The sequence below is a fragment of the Podarcis bocagei genome, assembly GCF_964188305.1.
Source record: "Podarcis bocagei genome assembly, chromosome: 7".
Classification (NCBI taxonomy): domain Eukaryota; kingdom Metazoa; phylum Chordata; class Lepidosauria; order Squamata; family Lacertidae; genus Podarcis; species Podarcis bocagei.
Window position 1 is genome coordinate 4,925,283 of NC_138132.1, and position 14,027 is coordinate 4,939,309.

Consider the following 14,027-nt stretch of genomic DNA (forward strand, 5'->3'; position numbering starts at 1 on the left):
CTCCAAACAGTCTCTCTTTTCCTTTCTACGGAAAAATCCTTTTGCAAACCATGCACACCATAAGACCAATGGTGTTTAATCCAGGGGTGTGTGGTTTAGAGGAGTCTTCGCACAAGCACTCACAAGCAGGTTATAGCAACAGCCTTAAAGCCCATCTTTGCCTTATTCCTCTTTCCAAGGGAAACATGATTGCTTTGGAGAGTGGCTGACCCAAATCACTTTCCTTGCATCTCAAAATAGCTCTTATTAAACAAAGCTCTCTCCACATATTTAGTATCTTGCAACTTTACTTTGTCCTTGCAACCAGCAGTTGTTCATAGGAACCTGTGACCAGTCACATATATGCTGCAACTCAGATTGAGAAAGATCCAAGATTGAATCTTCCCTCCTCTATCTCTTTTACTTTCTGTTACCCGCACCTATATGTATAAAACAGCCTGAGGGAAGAGGATTCTGACATAGCTCACGCAACTCTAGAGTCATGTCTTCCTTGGTCCTTGCAGAGGCAGAAACAGACAAGGACAAAGATAATTATCCCTTTGTTTCTTGAGTTGAGTTTCTTTGAAACCCGTGCTTCAAAGTTTTAGAAATGTTGTCTCAGGCAGCAGGGAGAGTTTTAGGAAACTTCACCTGGGCAATAAAAAGAAACTGCCACCTCCAAAAAGCCTCAAAGCAATAAAGTTGAGATAAATCTGAGAACAGACCTAAAATAATCTTGCATTTTCAAAATACCAACAGAGCAATTCTTCTTGGGTTAGTTGGTTAGGCTCCAAATGGGGATGGGCTCTTTTTCAGAACTGGGTTGTTCACATTTCTGAAGAAGAAAATATTCTGGGCAAAGTCCAACCTGAAAGCTGGTCCTCATCTTGTCTATTCAAAAACCACAAACTTCCCTCTCTCACACACACACAGCCAAATAATCAAGAGGGCTTTTCTGAAATGTGCAAAAACTCCCTAAGAGAGAGAAAATTGTCTATGCACTTTCTCCATGTCATGCATAAATTTGTAAAATTGTATCAGGTCCCCTCTTACTATTTCTCTAAACTAAAAAGGCTGCAACCTTCATCATAACGAAGTTGCTCAATCCCCTTGATCATCTTGGTCGTCCTTTCCTGAGTCTTTTCCCAACTCTAAAATGTCCCTTTTCAGGTGAGCTTATGAGAACTGCACACTAACGTTCTCTGTCCACTGGAACAAGCCCTCAGCCTAACCGTCCCAGTGCTATTTCTGTTCAAATTCCCCAGTCTCCGAGTGTTTTGGAAAACTGATCTCTCAAGAGCATGTGCTTGACATGGCAACCTCCCTAGCCATGCCTTTTTGAAGGCTATGCAGCAAAAATCAAGGCAGGCCTTATGTTTTTAATACCAAATCGTATTTCTCCCCATAATGCCCAATTGCCCTCGTTGTGCTTAACGTCCAGCCTGATAAAGAGTCCTGCTGGACTCGGAGGCTTGCGCAGTTTTTTGTGACATTCTGGGTTGGCCCCAATAAAGGGACTTTGAGGGTTTTCAAGGTAAAAGTGGCCATCCCTGCTTATGTCACCACCCCTTTTCAATGCTTGGCTTATGTGATGAGCTTCTCCCTGAGAAAACTTTGTGTGTGTGTGTGTGTGTGTGTGTGTGTGTGGTTGACAAAAAATGGTTCTGCATTCCTCCTGTGAAATAAATGGTGATGCTTTCCCCCTGCCTGTTCCTGCTCTGCTTACACCTTTGGTGGTGACTGCCACAATGCATTTTATGTGGGGCTGCCCTTGAATTTGATTATGGGATACTGTCTCTATCATTCACTCTCTGGACTACTCTATTACTGCTACAGTGACCCCTTTGCAGCCTCTTTCTCAGCTGCTCTCCTCCTAGTCTTACACCAGCAGCGACCTGGTCAAATGATACGGACTTCTGAGAAACGTGGTGAGAGAATTGTGCTTGACTCTGGAACTCCCTGAAGCTCCCTTGGAGGTGCAAAGTTGGGCAGGCAACTCCCTGTCACCACTATCTGTCCTTGAAAGACTTAAAGACTTAAAGAGTAAACAGGTTGCACAATTTCAAAGAGGAGGTTCTTCCAAAGGTATGTAACAGGCTCAACTCGGACTGCGCGGGTATTTTCTCTTCCCAGCTGGTCAGCAACACATTGCCTGCAGAGCTCCACAGGCCACCCACAAGCTCCCCATGGATCCCCTCGGAGCAGCGGCCCTTTTCCTGGTCATCTGCCTCTCTTGCCTGATGGTCCTCTCAACATGGCGGCAGATGCACCGCAAAAGCCAGATGCCACCTGGACCAACTCCCCTCCCCTTAATCGGGAACCTGCTCCAAGTCAACACAAGCGATATGTACCGTTCACTCATGAAGGTAACTTCAGTTTCAGTTATCCACTCTCTGCTTTGTTATTATCAAATCATTTTTATATACTGCTTCTGAATGAAGATCACTCCATACAATCTGCCCAACCACCCTTCTCTCTCTCTCTCTCTCTCTCTCTCTCTCTCTCTCTCTCCCATTTGACTCATCATCTCCTCATAATTCTCCTTCCACCGCATTCTCCATCTTTTGATTCTCTCTCTGAGGTGTTGGAGAGAAGCAGTATATATTGAAGGGGACAAAGCATATTCCTTTTGGGTTAATTCCCCCTCCCCTCCATGGCTCCTTTACCTTCTGGTATAGGGTGGTATAGAAAATTATAATAATAATATAATATAATATAATATAATATAATATAATATAATATGATGTGATGTGATGTGATGTGATAATATAATATAATATAATATAATATAATATAATATGATATGATATGATGTGATGTGATGTGATGTGATGTGATGTGATGTGATGTGATAATATAATATAATATAATATAATATAATATAATATAATATAATATAATATAATATAATATAATATAATATAATATAATAATATGATGAATAGAAGCTGTCAGCATGTGACAGTGGCCAGACCCCAGGAAACAGCTTAAACTCACCAGCTGAAACAGGTGAAGGTATCCGATGGGTTGCAAACCCCCAGTGATTTAGGGAGGTGCCTTGTATGCAACGATGGGCTGCAGCAGACAGAGACCAACAGCAGGTCCATCAGTCAAGAAAGCAGTTTCTGCATGAAAGGAGAAATGGGGGCAGAAGGGGCTCATCAACCTGAGAAGGTAGACAATCTAGGAGAACTCTGATCGTAAACCTCCTCTGCTTCACGGTTACACTCATTCATGAAAAAGGATTCAGGCGTAAACCCTGAGGGGGGGGTCTGGACCCACTGCCTTGTGAAATATCTTTGGGGGATAAGGATTAGACCATACACAAATCCAGAGTGGAGTCTGTAAGGTGCTTGGATGATGCCTTGCATGCCTCCTTCCGGCAACTCCTGCAGCCAAGCTGTTGCCAAGTGTATTGCTTTGTTCTCCCTTGGACCACATAAGTGAGGCTGAGAGGGGGGTCTTGCCGTCTGGGCAGCCCAGGACCCCTCTACACACTGCACAGGCTTGCACCCCAGAGAGGTCACTTGGGTGCTGTAGATACAGATTCTCTCACTTCATTATTCTGCTTCACGGAAAGTGGGAATGGAGGGAAATGGCAATAGAAGAAGAAGAAGAAGAAGAAGAAGAAGAAGAAGAAGAGTTTGGATTTGATATCCCGCTTTATCACTCCCCTTCAGGAGTCTCAAAGCGGCTAACATTCTCCTTTCCCTTCCTCCCCCACAACAAACACTCTGTGAGGTGAGTGGGGCTGAGAGACTTCAGAGAAGTGTGACTGGCCCAAGGTCACCCAGCAGCTGCATGTGGAGGAGCGGAGACGCGAACCCGGTTCCCCAGATTACGAGACTACCGCTCTTAACCACTACACCACACTGGCTGATAGCCACAATGGATCTGCGTTGCTTCCGCAGTTGGAGGAAACCAGATTCTGGAAACCACACGGGGGAGAGCGCTCTTGCTTGAAGGTTTCCCATAATGGTCATCTGGTTGGTCACTCTGAAAAGAGGATACAGTGGTGCCTCGCAAGACGAAAATAATTCGTTCCGCGAGTCTTTTCGTCTTGCGATGTTTTTCGTCTTGCGAAGCACGGTCCGTCGCAACTGCGCCTCGTCAAGCGGCTTTAAGAAAAAAGCGCAAGACGTTTTCGTCTTGCGAAGCAAGCCCATAGGGAAATTCATCTAGCGAAGCAACGCAAAACCGAAAAACCCTTTCGTCTAGCGAGTTTTTCGTCTTGCGAGGCATTCGTCTTGCGGGGCACCACTGTACTGGACTCTAGATGTGCTCCCTTTTAACCTGACCAGCAGGCTCACCTTGTGTTCTGTTTTCACAGATCCGTGAGAAATATGGTCCTGTCTACACCATCCACTTAGGCCCTCGCCGTGTTGTGGTCTTGTGTGGATACGATGCCGTGAAGGAGGCGCTGGTGGACCAGGCTGAAGAGTTCAGGGGCCGTGGAGAGCAAGCCACGTTTGACTGGCTTTTCCAGGGTTACGGTCAGTCTCTTCTTGGGCAATTCTTGCCCAGAGCACATGATTACTGGCATTTATATGGCACCTTTTAGCAAGCTTAGCACCGGAGAGTCTCAATGGTGGTTCTGTGCCGTGGATTATTGTTATATCCATTTTAGGTAAAGGTAAAGGGACCCCTGACCATTAGGTCCAGTCGCTCATCTCGCTTTATTGGGTGAGGGAGCTGGCATACAGTTTCCGGGTCATGTGGCCAGCATGACTAAGCCACTTCTGGCGAACCAGAGCAGCGCATGGAAACGCCGTTTACCTTCCCACCGGAGTGGTACCTATTTATCTACTTGCACTTTGACGTGCTTTCGAACTGCTAGGTTGGCAGGAGCAGGGACTGAGCAACGGGAGCTCACCCCGTCGCAGGGATTCAAACTGCCAACCTTCTGATTGGTAAGTCCTTGTCTCTGTGGGTTGACCCACAGCGCCACCCATGTCCCCTTATATCCATTTTACTGAGGAGGTAAATGAGCCAGAGATTCTCTCTCCAATAATAATAATAACAACAATAACAACAACAACAATAAAACCCCACATCATATCTTAGGCTGTTCTCCCAAATTCTGAACTTTAAAACTGTACAAGATTGGAAAATGAAGGGTGGATATCTCTATCACTGTGTGTTTTCAGCCACATTCCCACTGAGTGCCCCTTCTCCTGTTCCTCCTTCCCTTTACTCCTCCTTCGCTTCTCAGGGGTTGCCTTCTGTAACTGGGAACGGGCCAAACCACTACGCCGATTCTCCATCACGACACTGAGGGATTTTGGGATGGGAAAGAGATCTGTCGAAGAGCGGATCCTGGAGGAGACCCACTTCCTGCTGGAATCCCTGAGGGCAACAAAAAGTGAGCTCAGTTTTGGTTTCTTCAAGAAATGTGGCATAATTATAGATGGATGGCAGGTTGAGAGGAGTTCCCTACCAGGACAGACTTTGCTCATGTGCTCAAGAAATCGATTCTTTAAAACATATTTTGTTGCACTGTGCGAAATATGAGCAAGCCAGGGCTGAACTGATATTACCCTTGCCAGTGTGGTGTAGTGGTTAAGAGCGATGGACTCGTAATCTGGTGAACCGGACTCGCTTCCCCGCTCCTCCACATGCAGCTGCTGGGTGACCTTGGGCCAGTCACACTTCTCTGAATTCTCTCAGCCCCACTCACCTCACAGAGTGTTTGTTGTGGGGGAGGAAGGGAAAGGAGAATGTTAGCCGTTTTGAGACTCCTTAGGGTAGTGATAAAGTGGGATATCAAATCCAAACTCTTCTTCTTCTTCTTGCTGGTACCTTTCCTGGGAAAATCAGAGGCTCACTATGTCAGGTTCCTATTGGAAGACTAGACAAATGCTAGAACATTAGCAGTGGCGAAGTTTTTATCAGTGGTTGCAACAACCAATGATCCCTATCTTTAAGTCGGAACAAAATGCTTGTTTAACCTGGAGATAGGCTGTTTGAATTGTGCATTGCTTTGTAATGATTTCTTGGGTCTCTGGACCGTAATAAAGATTGATATGATGATATGATATGATATGATATGATATGATATGATATGATATGATGATATGATATGATATGATATGATATGATATGATATGATATGATATGATATGATATGATATGATATGATATGATTGAAACTGTTGACGGTTAACTGAGAATTTGAATGCTGATAAACTGAATCTTTTGGTTTAATTTTGATGATGTTCCATGAGTTGTTACAGAAAGTAGTAATTGTGGTTTTTATGCGAATACTCTTCTAATTAATATTCTGTAAGCCACCTTTAGATGAACAGCGAGGGAGAAACAGGCAGATGAAAGAAAACACCATTAAAGACTGAATTGATTTGCAAAGTGTACTTTTGACTTGCTCCAGGGCTGAGTGACTTGGGGGTCTCTCTTTCTAGGTGAACCCTTTGACCCCACCTACACCCTGAGCCGCTCAGTATCCAACATCATCAGCTCCATCACCTTTGGCAACCGCTTTGAATATGAAGATCAGGAGTTTCTCTCCATGCTCCGCGTTATGATGGAAACCTTCCAGTTTGCTTCCTCATCTTGGGGACAGGTAAATTGGAGGGGAAGTGGAGGACTTATTTGTGAATAATGCAATTTCTCTTAATTTACTCAAGGCATGGTATGCAGGGCAGCCACCACTGTCACTACCCCAAAGACCAGCAGTGGTCAAGAAACAGGGTTAGAAGCTGCAGCATCACCAGCTAAGGACCTAGATCACATTCAGGGGTCTGAGTGAGCCTGGCCAACAAAAGCCAATATTACACTCTTCCATAGCAGCAGAAACTACGGTAAGTTCTTCACAAGTGGGCAGAACCTGGGAGAAGCTTAAAAATGGTTTTGATATTTGTTGGAGCAAGCGTCTCACTCTGAGCTCTCCATGGTGCTGCAACTCCTGTTCTAGTGTGGTGTAGTGGTTAAGAGTGGTAGTCTCGTAATCTGGGGAACCGGGTTCGCATCTCCGCTCCTCCCCATGCAGCTGCTGGGTGACCTTGGACCAGTCACACATCTCTGAAGTCTCTCAGCCCCACTCACCTCACAGAGTGTTTGCTGTGGGGGAGAAAGGGAAAGGAGAATGTTAGCTGCTTTGAGACTCCTTAAAGGGAGTGAAAGGCGGGATATCAAATCCAAACTACTACTACTCCTCCTCTTCTTCTTCTTCTTCTTCTTCTTCTTCTTCTTCTTCTTCTACCTTGCTCTTTGGTCAGGCTCAGCCCGGAGCAAGATTACAATGTTGCTTCGACCAGAGCGAATCTCAGATTGAGAAACTGAAGCTGCTTGCTTTGTAAGCAATTCCTCCCCACCCCCTGATTCTTCCTCCAAATTGCTTTCCTTGTCACTGAGAGAGGACAAGTCAGGCCCTGAGGTTTTGTCCGTGACAAGTTTACGGCTTAGTCAGCACCAAGTTATATCTGGGTGGAGTCAGGAGTACCTTCTGTTTACAATGTTTACAATGTTGCTTCAACCTGAGATAATTCCAGATTGAGATATTGAAGCTGCTGGCTTTGTAAGCAATTCCCCCACACACCCTGATTTTCCCTCCAAATTGCCTTCCTTGTCCTTCAAAGATGGGAAGTAAGGCCCTGTGAGGTTGTGTCTGTGACAAATTCATAGCTTAGTCAGCACCAAGTTCTGTCTGGGTGGAGTGAGGAGTTCCCTCTGTCTGTTCTTCTTGGAGAGACACTTCTCCAGTCTCCCTTCTTTTCAAGCCACCTGTTTCTTCCAAACCTTCCATGATAATGAGGAACCAAGGGAGGGAGGAACTCCTGCTTCTCCCTGCTCCCCAAATCAATCTTTGTTCAATATCTGTTCTCTCTCTTCCTCCTGATTACTCTGGATTCCTCCAAACCCGACACACGCAGCTCTATGACATGTTCTCAGGCATCATGCAGCACCTGCCTGGCCCACAAGATAAAACCTTCAAGAAGCTGTTGGGCCTGAAGGAATTCATTAAAAGGAAGGTAAAAGAAAACAAGGAGACCCTGGACCCCAACAACCCTCGGGATTTCATTGACTGCTTCCTAGTGAAAATGCAGCAGGTAAGATTATGTTATTCTAGTTACTATGATCAATTTCTGTGTAAGGAAACTTTATAGACTTTCTTTCTTTCTTTCTTTCTTTCTAAATCTTTATTGAATTAAAATACAATTATATACACATGAATATATACATACATAAAGATAAAACGAAAAGATTAAGACGAAAAGAGGGAGAAAAAGAAAGAAAACACACACCGAAAAAAGAAATTTGCATTATTATATAATCGTTCGTTAAATTTCTAAATAAGAGACTTCCAATTCTTCTCATTGTACTTGTATTATTTACATTTAATGCACAGCTTTCTATTGCCCTTATTTATCTTCCTGTACTCTGGTAAATTAACATTTACACTGTGTTTTACAAGGATCAATTTAATTCTGCAAGGAGCTTATTACTTGTACAGTGTGTTTTTAAGTAATCTTTGAATATTTTCTACTCTTTGTATACTTTCTGATTGTAAAGCCCTCTTACTGTCCCCGTCATCTTTGCCAGTTGTAGGTATTCAGTCATAAGAGTCCGCCATTCTGTTATCGTGGGTACTGTTTCATTTTTCCAATTTCTTACCACTTATATTCTGGCTGCTGTAGTTCCATACATAAACAACAGTCTTATATCTTTTCCGGTTTCCAGTGTCATTATACCTAGGAGGAAGGCTTCTGGCCTTTTTCTGAGTGTAAATCTAAATAACTTTTTGAAGTCATTGTATAATTTATCCCAAAATTCACGGATGACTGCGCAGTTCCACCACATGTGTAAGTATGGCCCTGTCTCTTTTTTGCATTTCCAGCAGATTGGTGATCTGCCTTGATACATTTCGCAAGTTTTGCTGGAGTGTGGTGCCATCTATAAATCATTTCCATTACGTTCTCCCTAAGCTTATAGCACGCCGGGAATTTTATGGATGGCTTTAAAAGAAGATTCGACACATTGGTGAGGAGAGTTCTATTGAAGGCTACTGGCTAGGATGGCTGTGCCCTGCTCTCCGCAGTTGGTTGCAACCATGCTTCTGAATACCAGTTGCTGGAAACCACGGGAGGGGAGAAGGCTGTTGTGCTTGAACCCTCCTTCCCAGTGGATCATCTGGTTGGCTGCTGTGAGAACAGGATGCTGGACTAGATGGGCCTGATTCAGCAGGACTTCTCCTTTGCCTCTGTAACCTTTCTGCACAAAAGAACTATGTGACTCCTTCCTCCCACTCCACCCAACCCTCTGTTTCCCACACAATCATTGGGAAGCTTTTCAGCACTCCACAACTGACCCTTCCCCTCATTGCATCATCATCATCATCATCATCATCATCATCATCATCATCATCATAATATTTATATCCCTCCCCAGCCGAAGCCGGGCTCAGGGCGGCTAATAACAATAAAAACAGTGCAACAGTGCAACACAACACAACACTCTAAAATCATTCATTATAAAATTAATTCAGAGCTCCGCGAAGATTTGACATCACTGTAGCTCAGCCAATCAGTCAGGGAGAGAGAGCTTCATAGATAGGAGGCAGTCAGATTGTAGCCTATCCCAAAATATAATATGTGAAATATCATCTTTTCTCATTTTTCTTCTTGCTAGGAAAAGGAAAACCCAAACTCAGAGTTCTTCCTAGAGAATCTCGTTATGACGACCCTCAATGTCTTCTTTGCTGGCACAGAAACAGTCAGCACCACCTTGCGCTATGGCTTCCTGCTTCTACTGAAATACCCAGAAATTGAAGGTGAATGGGGAAAGGCCTGTAAAGGAGGGTGGAGAAATCTCTTTGTTTTTGCCAGTTATGAACTGGTATTCTTGTTTAGCTCCCCGGAAGGTGCACATGGACAATTTTTGTCACATCCTGCTGATTTCTCAACAGAGAAAGTCCACGAAGAGATTGAGCGTGTGATTGGCCTGAATCGCATTCCCAACATGGATGACCGTCCCCTGATGCCCTACACGGATGCTGTGATCCACGAGATCCAGAGATTCGCTGACATTCTCCCTTTGGGGTTAGCAAGACGTGTGGCCTGTGATACCAAGTTCCGGGGATACACTATTCCCAAGGTATTTTGGTTTCACTCATTCCTGAGACTTATACTCCACCGTTCAGTACAATTTCCAGACATGTTTTGTGGGCTAACAAATTCCTCTGAGGCACCTCCGTCTCTGACCTGTCTGCCATCATCATTGTGGGGTATCCAAGCAAATCCAAAATAAGACCTGAAGAGCCCAGCCAGATGATGCGATGTTGGTTCCACATCTTCTAGTGCTACCTTCCCCAAAGGAGTAGTGGTGGTTATGGGGCTTAAAGGAGTTAATTCTAACCCTCTTCTCATGAGGAAGAACTCTTTGATGGTAAGAGCTTTGAGGCTGTGGAAAGGGCTCCCTCAGAAGGTGGTGGAATCTCTTTCCACCAAGGTTTTTCAACAGAGGTTGGATGGCCATCTGCCATGGAAGCTTTAGTTGAGATCTCTTCATCACAGGTGGCTGCACTAGATGGCCCACAGCTCCTTTCCAGCTCTACAATCTATGGTTCTAAGATTCTCTCCCTCTCTTGGTCAGGGGACTGAAATCTTCCCTGTGCTTGGATCTGTGCTGAGAGACCCCAAATATTTTGCAAGGCCAGATGTGTTTGACCCCCAACATTTCCTGGATGAGAACGGGCAGTTCAAGAGGAATAAGGCTTTTGTGCCATTCTCCATCGGTGAGTGAGTCCTCTTCCCTTTCCAAGCCACTGCCGAGTCGTGTCTAACAGCACCCTGAAAGCCTGTATTCACCTTCCTCCTCTTTCCTAGGGAAACGCTATTGCTTTGGGGAGCACCTCGCTCGGATGGAGCTCTTCCTCATCCTCACCAGCATCCTGCAGAACTTCCGCTTCAAATCTCCCATCCCTCCTGAAAAGATCGACATCTCTCCCATGCTGGTTGGCTTTGCCACCCTTCCACATTTTTATGAGATGTGTGCCATTCCCCTCTGAAGGAGGACAGGTGTTTTGGAGAAGCAGAAACCCATCATCGCCCAACTTGGCCACTTTTCCCATTTTCTGGAATTACTTCTTTGCCTACATGTTTAGTATCTTGCTGCCTTATTTCTTGTGAATGTTCATTTTTCTGCTGCACCCCTAATTGAGGAAGCTGCAAGATCAAATATTTTGTCTTGGTTCTCTATTCTCTTCTTTTACCTGTACTTCTATTTATAAATAAAAAAATTCCTTCCAGTAGCACCTTAAAGACCAACTAAGTTAGTTCTTGGTATGAGCTTTCGTGTGCATGCACACTTCTTCAGATACACTGAAACAGAAGTTGCCAGATCCTTCTATATAGTGAGAAGGTGGGGAGGGGTATTACTCAGAAGGGTGGTGGGAATGGGAGAATGGCAGATAGCTGAGATGAGCCTGTTGACGACTCTTAACGACTGTAATAGGTCTTACAGGAAAAGGCAAGGGGTGAGAAGGTGAGAAATGGCTTAGTCATGTATAATGAGATAAGTCATGTATAATGAGATATTCTATTTATAAGGCATACCAGAATCACAGCTGTAAAAGCATCCCTCAAAATTCTAATGTCAGCTGCTGTTCCCATGTTGTGAATAAAGAGATCACAGATTTCACTTTGGAGCTGTCCTTTCACCCCACTTTCTTGTAGAACAGTTCACTCTACCCACCATATTATGCCCCCTGACTATTGAACCTTATTGATCTATTCTATGCTCACAGAGGCATGAGCAGAAAGTTTAATTCAAATTCCCACCTTTGTTTCCTTCAAAGATGCGACTAGTCCTAGAGAAAGGATTATCGCTTACAAAGTATCTTTCATCCACTTCCTAGCTATATGTTTATCTTCTTTATATCTAGCCAAAATATCAGGATGTATAGCACCCTGAGTCAGAGGAAGATAGGGCTGGGTCTCTTGCAAATTTCATGTAAAAGATTCAAACACATTTGCCACACTCCCCCTTTAAAAAAGAGAAAGAAGAAGAAGCAGCTCCTTCTCAACTGTGTTGTCTAAATTATTTGCGACTGACCAAAATATCACATGTGATACTCTCTCTTGAATTATCAGATGGGAGTTTCTTTGCAACGTGTGCTTCAAAGTTTGGGGAAAGTTGACTCAAGCACCCAACAGGCAGCAGGGAGAGAAATAATCTTGCATTTTCAGAATACCAACAGTCCAATTCTTCTTGGGTTAGTTGGCTAGGCTCCAAATGGGGATGGGCTCTTGTTCAGAACTGGGCTGTTCACATTTCTGAAGAAAGGACCTTTCTGGGCACATGAAGGAGTCTTCAAAGTCCAACACTCCTGTCAGGTGGTGGTGTGGTTGCTCAAGAGCAAAGAGGCAAGACTCCAACCTGTCTTTTCCAGGCTTTATTATTAGTGCAAACTATTTACAGTGAAGAGCGTTGCAAGTTCATGTCCAGCTCAGTCACTAGCAGAATCTGGGAGTCGATGGTCCTTGTACCTCTCCCAGCATAACAGTCGTGTGACCCCCATCCTTCTCCTCCCCTCTCTGCGCCCAAACCTACTGCACAGAGTGGGCGCTGGCAAAGGGTTGCTGAGCCTCTCCCTAGCATCTCCTGGTACTTCCATCCCCTCCCCACTGGAGGTGGGGCTTTCCTCCTCACCAGAGGAGGAACTGCTTCGCAAGATCTTCAGAGGCTCCCTGTAACACAACTGCCCTTCCACCTCTCGCCTTTGAGCTGATGGCAGTTCCCTGACAACTCCTTTTCAACAGACATGTTTAAAAGGCTCTATGATACGAGTCCACCAAAGGCCTGGAGGAAGAGCAATATTTTCACCTGGTGCCTAAAAATATATAATGAAGGCTCCAGGCAAATCTCCCTGGAGAGAGCATTCCACAGACAGGGAGCCACCACAGAAAAGTTCCTGTTTCATGTTGCCACCCTCCAGCCATCTCATGGAGTGCCTCAGATGATGAACACAACGTCCAGGATAGTTTGTATGGGGAGAAGCGGTCCTTGTACAACCTCTTAGTGGACAGAAAATGGACCCGTGTGCAGTTGTACCAATACCAGTGCAGAATTATCTCTGTCCAAATCTCCTAGAGTCCAGGTGTTGTGGTAAACTGAAATTCTGAAGTGCATAGGCTCTGCACGACAACTCTGTAGACATGCCTCTTCTCATGGAACTTTGAAGTGTCAGGCATAGCTCTAATGGCTTTAGCCCAAACGTAGCAGAGTTTTCCTGCACAGCGAAGAAGCTAGTTGAGGTTGAAATGACTAGTCAGCTAGACTCAGAATAACTATTTACAGGATTTATTAAAAGGGAAAAAAAACCCAGCAGAGTTTCTGCATACAAAGCAAAGCAAATAAATCTTTTCTTTCTCTCTCTCTCTTAACCATACACAGCACTTCTACTCCTTCAACACACCTAACACCAAACTGTGCTAGCATTCCTAGATAACAGAGTTGAGTGCTGGTCGTTAACCAATCACTGCAAATAGTTTCTAGGTCAAGCAGACCTTGGCTTTCTGCCAAGAGTAAATTGACACTGCCTTGAGTTAATTGTGTGAAGCCAGAATCTGTAAGTTTTCATGAGAATCAATTAACAGAAACTGAACATCTTCTAAGGTTGTGCAACGAAAATCAATGCTGTCCTTTGTGTTTTAATACCACACCAGTGGTCTGTCCCTTTCTGCCCGCACTGTACTTAACCTGATGAAGATTCTGGTAAACTCAAAAGCTCGCTCAATATTGTGACACTTTGGTTAGCCCTAATAAAGGGACATGGGATTTTTCACAATAAAACTGGCTGCTTACCCCTGAGCTGTGCATGGTAATGTGACTGAACACTTTGCCTGCTTGGCTTATTCGGCCGGATTTCTTCTTAAGAAAAGCTATTATATATGGGGTGCACAGACAAATGACAACACGTTCGTCCTGCGAAATAAATGGTTTGTACTTCATCCCTGCCTGTCCCTGCTCCATAACACCATTGCGTGGTGAGTTCCCGCCTCCCCCCCCCCTCGGAAATAAAGACACGAGACACA

The 14,027-nt window shown here is 44.6% G+C and overlaps 1 protein-coding gene across 1 annotated transcript in view; it reads left to right on the forward strand.

Annotated features, from left to right (window-relative positions):
* The window catches only part of LOC308591516 (uncharacterized protein), a 33,281-nt gene extending 22,234 nt beyond the window's left edge, over nucleotides 1-11,047 (forward strand). The window contains exons 10-19 of the mRNA XM_081202284.1: nucleotides 1,695-1,907; nucleotides 2,113-2,345; nucleotides 4,310-4,472; nucleotides 5,192-5,341; nucleotides 6,396-6,556; nucleotides 7,866-8,042; nucleotides 9,622-9,763; nucleotides 9,899-10,086; nucleotides 10,585-10,726; nucleotides 10,818-11,047. Of these exons, the coding sequence (XP_081058410.1) occupies nucleotides 1,695-1,907; nucleotides 2,113-2,345; nucleotides 4,310-4,472; nucleotides 5,192-5,341; nucleotides 6,396-6,556; nucleotides 7,866-8,042; nucleotides 9,622-9,763; nucleotides 9,899-10,086; nucleotides 10,585-10,726; nucleotides 10,818-10,999 (1,751 nt within the window). The 3' untranslated portion in view covers nucleotides 11,000-11,047. The remainder of the gene's footprint in view (nucleotides 1-1,694; nucleotides 1,908-2,112; nucleotides 2,346-4,309; nucleotides 4,473-5,191; nucleotides 5,342-6,395; nucleotides 6,557-7,865; nucleotides 8,043-9,621; nucleotides 9,764-9,898; nucleotides 10,087-10,584; nucleotides 10,727-10,817) is intronic.
* The last annotated feature ends 2,980 nt before the right edge of the window (nucleotides 11,048-14,027 follow it).